Source organism: Mus pahari, chromosome 6 (assembly GCF_900095145.1).
Source record: "Mus pahari chromosome 6, PAHARI_EIJ_v1.1, whole genome shotgun sequence".
NCBI classification, from domain to species: domain Eukaryota; kingdom Metazoa; phylum Chordata; class Mammalia; order Rodentia; family Muridae; genus Mus; species Mus pahari.
In genome coordinates, this window is record NC_034595.1 from 58809291 (window position 1) to 58819066 (window position 9776).

General features: G+C 51.2%; 1 protein-coding gene across 1 annotated transcript in view; it reads left to right on the top strand.

The window, feature by feature from the left end:
• Window positions 1-9776, top strand: part of Slc1a7 (solute carrier family 1 member 7) — a 43960-nt gene that overhangs the window by 23647 nt on the left and 10537 nt on the right. The window contains exon 3 of the mRNA XM_021200270.1: window positions 1423-1638. Within this exon, the coding sequence (XP_021055929.1) occupies window positions 1423-1638 (216 nt within the window). The remainder of the gene's footprint in view (window positions 1-1422; window positions 1639-9776) is intronic.

Sequence of the window (9776 nt, forward strand, 5' to 3'; positions counted from 1 at the left end):
CCCTATGATATAACAATCCATTACTATAGACAGCAAGGTCAGCCTCAACAGGCACCCTATGATATAACAATCCATTACTATAGACAGCAAGGTCAACCTCAACAGGCACCCGATGATATAACAGCCTAAAGAACTGGGGTGAGGACAGAAGAAAGCGCAGGGACCAGGAGAGGAGGCCAGAGGTCAGGAGAGGACTCCAGGAGGAGGCATCTTCACCCTTGGTCTAATGGAGGGCCAGTCCATGCCCAGGCCTAAGTGGAACTGCCCAGGGCTCCAGGTTAGCCTGTCCTGAGGGGTGGGCACTGGCTGCCGGGAGAAATCAGGGCTGACATTAGGGAGACCGTGAGCAATGGGAGGATTATCTGCTCTTGTTTACATGATTAAAACCAGACAAATACTTCCTTTATCTGAAAGAATGAAAGGGCTTTGGAGGAAAATCCTTTTGGCAGCGGAACAAAGCACAGGCATTTCCTTAATTAATCTCTGACTCCCTCCCCCGCAGCAGAGACAACCTCAGTACTGGCTGGGATCGGAGGTGGTCTGGCTCAGGTCACTCTGGAAGAGATGCTTCTGTGTTCTCATGTGGGGAGGGGGATCTTGGATCCCCAGATGGAAGAAAGACGTATGTGTCAGAGGTCACATGGGCACTCAGAGGTCACATGGGCACTCAGAGGTCACATGGGCACTCAGAGGTCACATGGGCAGTTGTCAGGCCAGGTCACTACCTCTGCCTTACCCTTAGTTCCTTGAGTAAGCCTGTAGTAGCCACCTGCTCCCTGTCCATTGGTGACCCACAGAAAAGTCAGACTTGTCCCTTTCATATGCATCCAATCTTGGGGTGGCATTAGGCAGGTAAACATGGTGTGACAACCCGGGACATGAGAGAAGAGGCTGAGGGCTGAGAGAACCCCAGAACGGACACCTAACGTTGGTGGCGTCTTCACTTAACACAGCCTGGTCCTGTCTGATAGTCAGGTGATCACAGGGGGCTTCTAAGAGGACATGCAGAGGGGACAGCGTATGTACTGATTCAGAGGTGTGATGCATTGGGCTGGAGACCCAGGTGTGTGTGTGTGTGTGTGTGTGTGTGTGTGTGTGTGTCTGAAAGGACATGCAGAGGGGACAGCGTATGTACTGATTCAGAGGTGTGATGCATTGGACTGGAGACCCAGGTGAGAGAGAGAGAGAGAGAGAGAGAGAGAGAGAGAGAGAGAGAGAGAGAGAGAGAGAGAGAGAGAGAGAGAGAGAGAGAGAGAAAGGAGAATGAGTGGAGCCAGGTTTGGAGCCTTGGGACTGGAATACCTGAGGGAGACTTTCTGGAGCACACAAGGGGACATGGGGCGAGGGAGCCTCAACAAATACAACAGAGTTGCCGGCCAAGGTCTCGTGCCTCTCACAAAGCGAACCCACCTTGCTTCCCAGCTTGATGTCTGGCCTGGCCTCCCTGGATGCCAAGACCTCCAGCCGCTTGGGCATCCTCACCGTGGCATACTACCTGTGGACTACCTTTCTGGCTGTCGTTGTGGGCATCATCATGGTCTCCATCATCCACCCTGGTGGTGCAGCGCAGAAGGAGACGACTGAACAGAGTGGGAAGCCAGTCATGAGCTCAGCTGACGCCCTCCTGGATCTTGTTCGGTAAGTCCCCAGGCCTGGCACAGGTCCCCTGTGTGGCCTCCAGAGAGTACACAGACTGTGGGGACTCAGGTCAGCTCTCGAGTGTGTGCAGTGAGCCTCATAACCCTTTGGTACACTGATGTTAGTGGTGAACATCTCAGTCCTCCAGCCCCTGGACTGCCTGCTGAGCTCTGCTCTGCCATCTCCATGGGGCTGGGGGCAGGTGAGGGAAGAGCTAGCTGGCTGAGGAAGGCTGTGAGCTGACTGGTCCCACAGCTGCTGGGGCCACCAGCCCATGAGGCAGGAGGCTGGGAGTTATGGGTCCCACCTTTTCTCTATTGGTCCCTTTGCCCTAGATGAGAAAACAAGACTCAAAGAGTGGGTGCTGTTCCCAGTTTATCCAGCAGGGAGACAAGGTGCCAGGATTCTATCCAGGCTGCCTGGCACCCAGGACATCATCTTGTGGAGTCACAAATTTAGCCACTCCCGCTCCACAGACCTGAGCTCTGCTCCATACAGAAGTGCTGCAGACTTGGCCAGAGAGCATGGCCCCGACAGGCATGCCAATCACTCTACCACCCCTTGCCAGTGCCAGCTGTGGGCCCAGGCCTGGACCAGGGAGGCTCCACCTACCCATTTCTCAAGAAGTCACTCTCTCGGGAGTTAAAGATCACGGCACGCAGGCCCACTTCTAAAGGCAACAGGAAGCAGGTTTGATTTATTTCTGCAGCAGTAGTGACCCAGGGTCTTGTGCATGCTGGACAAACGCTCTGCCATTGAGCACATCGCCAGACCAGGACATAACTCTCAAACACAGGATTGGCATGGTGCGCCGTAGACAGCTCCTGCTGGCTGTGGGAGAAGCCGTGGACCAGAATAGAGCAGGACAGGAGAGGAAGACAGAACTGGGGTGGTGCAGGGTGGAGACCATGGGATGGGACTTGGAAGCTGAGAACTGGCAGGAAAGCTGTGGGGATCAGAGCAAGGGTTCGTGAGGCGGGTGCGGCTGGCTATGACGCCATCTGAGTGGGTAACAGGTGGAGAGCAAGCCAGGAGAAGGTTCTGGAACAGGTTCTTATTGCTGTGAAGAGACACCATGACCACAGCAACTTTTATAAAGGAAAACATTTCATTGGGACTGGCTTACAGTTCAAATGTTTAGTCCACGATCATCACGATGGGAAGTATGGTGGCACGCAGGCAGACAGGGTGCTACAGAAGGAGCTGAGAGTTCCGCAAGTGGATCTTCAGGCAGCAGGAAGAGAGAGTGAACCACTGGGCCTGGCTTGAGCTTCTGAAACCTCAAAGCCCACCCCCAGTGACATATTCCTCCAATTAGGCCACACCTACTCCAACAGGGCCACATGACCAGTTAGTGGGCTCAACTAGCTGACTTGCTCCATGGTCTCCTTCCCAGTTCCTTATCTTCTAATCAACTTCAAATGTAAGTCCTGGTCTGTCTAATTCCAAAACCCCAGATTCATCGACTTGACACCCACCCTGCCCTCTCCTTGTGGATCTGAACGGTTTGAGAAACTGCAGTGGAAGTGTCTTCCACTCCACTCAGATGGGAGAGTGCACAAGAGCCCCACCCCGACCCCCTTCCTGGGCATGTGTGAACTGCTGCAGGCATTCCCTGGCTGTAAGTTCATCTAGTATTTTTGTGGGTTCTAACCATCCTAGCATTGGGCTTCCTAAAATAATCCCTGTTTTATCTGGCCACTTATAATACTCTCTTCGGGCAAGATCTCTGCTCAACCCCTAAGCTTGGGTCCCCTCTGGGCTACTCTCTTGGTCAGGATCCATTCTTTCAGAGCCACAGCTGACCCATGGAAAGTATATTTATCCTTGCCAGAAGTGCACGTTTTTCCCAGGGTCTTTGGGTATGAGTCAGGCACATCCCTCTACATTCCTCAAATCTTAGGACGTATACCATGGCCTCTGAGTGCTTCTCCTGGCTCAAAGCTAGAAATAAGCATTCTTTCCTCCTCCTGGGGACTGATGTCCAGCACTCAGCATCTCTTCCTCTCTTCAGGAACACGTATCCTGTGCGTCAGTCAGTTACAGCCCCGTAACAAACTATCGCAAACTGATGAACTTGAATGACAAGCTGGGGCTGGCAATCAGCTGGAAGGGTCTGCTGATTCACACTAAGCCCCCTTAGGGTGCAGGAGGCAGGAGGTCTGGGTAACCATGGAGCCCGGGACGGCTTGACTGAGACAGTTCAGCAGGCTGCGTGTGGTCGCCGCGCTTCAGAGTCCAGCCTGGCTCTCTCACAGGGGCAGCGTGCAGCTTCTCTCGTTGTAAGATGAAGCTAGCCTGGATGTTTTCTTACAGCAAAGGTGGAGAAGATGGAACTGAAGCATGAGGCTTTTGCCTGTCAGGTGACACAACGTTCTATACCACGGGTTTGAATGTCCCTACACACCAGTGTTCTCCAATTTTGGTTCAACCTGGACACCTCTAGTGTGACCTCCTGGCCCCAACACACACTGCCTGTGACATCTCCAAGCTAACATGTCCGAGGAAAAGGCCTCAGCCCCATCCGTCTCCCACACGCTGCATCCCACTCTTCTGAATTCAAAGCCAGACCACGCCCATCCAGGGCATGCTTGCCGTCCTCACCACCACCTCCATCTCTGTCCTTGGTGTTCCCAGCTGTCTCCCTGCTCCAGTCTGATGTACTGTCAACACAGCAGCTCAGTGTGCCATCCCTTCAGCGGCCATGGCTCACCCGCAAGCCATCCTCTTGGTCTCCCCGGCTTGCTCTAAAGGTGCCCCTTCTGTCTCATGCAGCCTCACTCGGGGCCTCTGAGCTCTGCTCTTCCCCTGACCCTAACCACACCAGCTCAGCCTTCCTTGCCGTGCCCTGTGTGTTCCTGGCTTCATGCTGTCCCTGCCTCCCTTCACGGCCTTTCCTGGTGTGAGCGTGCCTGTTTTTCATGGCACTGATGGTTCTGCTCAGGGTCAACTTCCTACTGTGGTATCCTTTTATGTTTGTGGGAATGAGTTTTTCTGCCCGCTCCTCTCACTACCTGACACTACTACACCCCCAGATTTCTTTATTTTTTTCCATTACTTCCCCTCACCCCTGGCAGTAGCAGATCTTCACAAGCCTGTCCTAGAGCCTAGATTAGCATAGGGCTCAGGGCGGGCACTTTGCACACATGGTTGTTGCACACATTGTTGACAGTGCTGTTGGGACCTAAGTCTCTGGAGGAGCCGCTGCCATTCAGGAACAGCGTGTGCCAAGCCTGAAGCATGAAGCAAGGCACTCCTTGGCAACTCCGCAGACTGCGTGGTGGGTCTGACAGGGGCAGGAGGGAAAACGGGTGTACTGGAGGCCAAGGCAAGAGGAATTTTGGGAGGCCTCCTTCTAAGAGCTGTTATTTCTAGGATTATGCTCCTGTGATCCATCATTTCTCAGAGCCAGTGATTCAAAACAGCTTTTTCCACAGGGTGGGAAGAGCGGCGCATGCTCGGGAAGGCCCGCCCTCCCGCGGTTGACGCAGGAGGAGCCCCACCTTCCCATCTTGCCTTCCTCTGCTTAGGGTTACTAGGCTCTGGGTCCCAAACATGTATCAAAGTCAAATGTTCCAGACTTGGTCTGCTCTGGTGGCTTTTCACACGATGACATCAATTCTGCTTTGGTGCTCCACAAAGCTGGGGTTGGGCCGGGGGGGGGGGGGGTGAGTATCACTGATGCCACGTCTTTGTGGGAGGGTGGGGTTTCAGGGAGGGTCACATGCTTCCTGTATGATAGACAGATCACCACCGGAGAGACTTGAAGTCTTAACTCTCTTTTTCTGACAGTCAGAAGCCACTGTGACCTTGGGTAGGAGGCTCTCCTTTCCAAGGTCACTTCGGGCTCAGTAGTTGCCCACGCAAGACCCACAGCCAGCTAGAGGCTACCGGGGCATGAGCAGAAACTCCTCCTGGAGGTGGGTAATGGGAAGTATGGCAGAGCTAAACCTCAAACGGTGTGAAAGCCAGTCTGGGGTGGCCTCAAAAGCCAGAGGAGAAGATGCCAGAAGCAGCGTTCCCTGAGGCTCTGGGTGGAAACTAGGGGCCCAGAGCAGGTGTCTGCTAAGTGCTGGTGACAGAACAAGAACATGTACGACCAGGAAGGAGATCCTGGGAATACAAGTGACAACGTGAACCATCAGAAAGACAAGAGGCTGCTCATACAGGGAAACAAGGCCCTAGGGCTCACTGCTAGGAAAAGCAAAGGCACATCTCGTGTCTCAAAGATGTTTCCAGATCTCTACAGACCACGTCCCTGGCTGACCTGCCAAGTCATTCATTCATTTCCCAGGACTCCAAGTCAGAACCCTGACGTCAGCTCCCAGCAGGCCTCGCGGAGTCCAAGCAGAACACTAATCAGAGCTGACTGCTGCTTTTTCCACCTTATTAAAACACCACAGAGATTAAGTAATAGCTTGGGCTCTACTTGCAGCTCCCCATTTGTATCCCGGAGGCTGGACGAGTCTCTCAGGAGCTCTACTTGTAAAGGAGCAATCCCCACCTTTGAGCCCTGGTGGGGGCAGGGACATTTGGACCCATCTCAGTGAGAAACTATAACCAGCAGATACGGAGGGTAACCTCAGCAGGGAGTAGGCTAGACCCTGGGAACTGCAAATATGACTGTTTATGTCCCCAGCTACTTCCTGTCTATGCTTTATGCAGAACATGCCCAGGGAACAGGCCTCATGGGACAAAGAAGGAGTCTTCCTGAAAAAGTTCAGAACCAAAAGAAAATAAGCATTTTCAAATTAATAATCAAAAGTATGGTGATAGTTTTCTCCTCCTCCTCCTCCTCCTCCTCATCCTCATCCTCATCTTCCTCCCCCTCCTCCTCTTTCCCAAGACAAGGTTTCTCTGTGTATCCCTAGATGTTCTGAAATTCGCTCTGTAGACCAGGCTGGCCTCGAACTCACAGAGATCCGCCTGCCTCTGCCTCCCTAGTGCTGGGATGAAAAGTGTGCACTACCACTGCACAGCAAAAGTTGTTAACTGAGTCTGCTGGCAAGCTTGTCAGTGACTAAGATGAGTCTGTTCTGCGGCTGAGAACTGCAGTGTCACCTTCAGTGAGAGGGAAGGCTTTCTCTCAGAAGTGCTCATTCCTTGTCACCAGGATCTCAGGCTTGGCCTGTGTGCTTGGTTGCTTAGCTCCTGGGTCTCATCAGCAGTGTGCCTCATGGCCCAAAAAGGCTGCTCAAGCTCTGGTTGTTTCATCTGAATTCCAGGAGGAGTCAGGGAAGTTGGAGGAAAGGACACAAGGGCTCTAGACGAAAGCCATTCTTCGGGGATGGCGTTTAGTGATTCCTCTCATGCCTCTGGGACTTTCCTGTTAATGACATGAGACGGTAGGAATCAGGCATTGGTGACTAGGCCCTGTGGGTCTCTTATCCTAACAGGCTATAAGGGACAATGCACACTAGTAGCAGTGCCATGGCCCACCTTATAAAGCAGCCTCGGCTAAAGGGGGTCTTAAAGGAATGCACACACTTGGTGTTTTAGTTCGGCTCGGGCTAAAGAGTCCGCCTCCTAAGTCCCTTGAACCTCCTGGGGCTCATGACAGATTCTCACACTGTTTGGCAATCAGTAGAATCTGATGGCCAACATTAGCATCCAACTCAAGGAAGAAAGGTGTGCTGCCCAGTTCCTGACCTCTGCTTCTCCCCGACCTCTAGACCCCCAAAACCGAGCCAGTGGGAAAAGGGTAAGTGGCAGCGTGTCACAGAATACTCCCTGCCAGCCTTGCTCCTCAGCCTCTTCCTCTGGCCAGATGTGTCCATGGAACCTGAATCTTAGCAGGAGTGCAAACGCTGCAGCGGCTGCTCTGGCCCCAGCCACTGGGGAGGAGGCTTTGGGAATTAGGCACACACACACACGTCCATGTGCGAGGCTTCACTCATGTGTGAACTGAATCTTGAAGGTGGATTCTTGCCAGGACAAGTGATGGGAGGTTGAGCCAGTCAGACAGCAGCAAGAATGTTACTCATGCCATTCCGGGAAACACAGATTCAGGATCTGAGGGTGTTACCATCCCTAGGCTGTAACCTGCCTTGAGGGGTCTTAGGGGGCAGGGTGGGGCTGTCTTTGCTCAGGGAAAGGTCACTGCAGGGGCCTCGTGAAGGTGGTCATCTCTCTCAGCTCCTCAGCCTGTACATTGATGTTCTATAAAACATTTAAAAAAAAAAAAAACTGGCCATTTCTTTTGGGATGTGAATTGCTGGGTATATCTTTCTGACTTCTTCTATTGGAGTGTTACTGTTTTGTGACCCATTTGTTTAAGCAACAAATACTGTCAGAGTGCCTACTATGTTGGCTCTCTTCCAGGGACAGAGCTGGGAAAGAGCTGATGCCTCTGCCCTCTGGGGATTTGAGATTTCTGTGAGAGGAGACAGCTGGTGAAGATGGAAAGAGCAAGATTTGTTACAAATCTCTGTAGCTTCAGGGTGATAACTTTGGCCATTGAGATGCCCCAGTTTGTCTGCTGTCTGTTTTATAATTTCATCTGCATTGTAACCTTAGAAAGCAAGATCTTCATTTTGGCATAATTTTAGGTTTTTAGAGGTTAGCAAAGAAAAGAAGTGCCACGCACCCTGACCAGTGACCCAGATGTTAGCATCAGATATAACTGCAGGACCTTTTAACCTAAGAAGTGGGAATGGGGCTACCTTGCAGTAAACCACAGACCTCGTCTGTTTTCCTGACAGCAGGGACTCAGGTAGCCCAGGCTGGATTTGAACTCATCCAGGGCCAAGCCTGCAGCGTGTCCACCATTCCTCTGTGTTACAGATGCCACTCACTTCCTATAGATGTTCTCTTGCATTCGAGGGTCCAAGCAAGGACCGCCCAGTGCACTGAAGAATTTCTTCTTTTTGATGAGTGAAATCCACTGATTTGGCTGCTTTATTCTTAGTAAGTCCATTCCTTTCCAGGAAGTGATAAAATATTAACCCATTGCCCTCTAGATTTCCACAGTATCACTTGAAAAAATATTGTCTTGAAGTCAAGCGGAACTTGTTTTAGTGGAGGATGTTAAATAACAGACAGAGTGAACAAGTTTTCAGAATGGTTGGTCAGTTATTCGGTTCTAATGGTGGGACCTTTAATTCCTCACTGGCTTGTGAAACAACTTCTCCAAATATGAAGTACTTGGCTCAGGCACAGTAGCGCATGCTTGTAATCTGGGTACTTGGGAGCATGGTAAGTTTAAGGGCAGCCTATATTACCTGGTGAGACCCTGCCAGTAGATAGATAGATAGATAGATAGATAGATAGATAGATAGATAGATAGATAGATAAGCTATCAAGATAGATAAAGGTGCTTGCCATATAAGCCTCACAACCCAACTATGATCCCTAGAACCCACAGAAAGATGAAAAACGAGAACTGACTTCTAAAAGTTGTTCTCTGACTTACACACACATGCCACATCACTCACCTGTACACACAATACATATAAATAATAATAATAATAATAATAATAATAATAATAATAATAATAACAATAATATAATGCTAGAATGACAACAGAAATGGAATGCTTGGCCATTGGAGGCTCTGCCCAGGGCTCTGGGCTATGCAGTGGGTGCCTTATTGATGGTTGTGTGTATAGTACATTGCATCGACAACAATTACATTTGTCTAGTATATTTTCATCTCTGGCAGAACAAGAGCCCCTCCACCTTCAGCCTTAAAATAAATACTAATGCGGCACAGACAGCCCTCCACTGGCGTGAGTTTATGTCCATGAAGTCAACCAACTGCAGATCAAAAATGTCCTGGGAGGTCACCACAAGTGCGCTAAATGTGTTGGGCTTCTTGTCATTGTTAGATCCATGCCGCACAGTGGCTCCTCCCGCCACACCCCTGGACTCCAGGGACTGCACAGTGTTCACAGATGATTGAAAGCCAGGTGCATTGTGTGGGTTATGCACAGTCCATGCCGTGTTAACTCCTAACACAGCGTCCTCAAACTGGGGGCTTTAGAGGGTCCTGGGGCCAATCTCTGAAGACATAACTGTAATGTTCATTTGTGTGCTGGGTCTCGAGCTGGGCCCACACACACATTTAGGATATCAGAGATGGAGGGAAGCCAGGTGCGGCAGCATCCCTCCTCCTCCTCCTCCTCCTCCTCCTCCTCCTC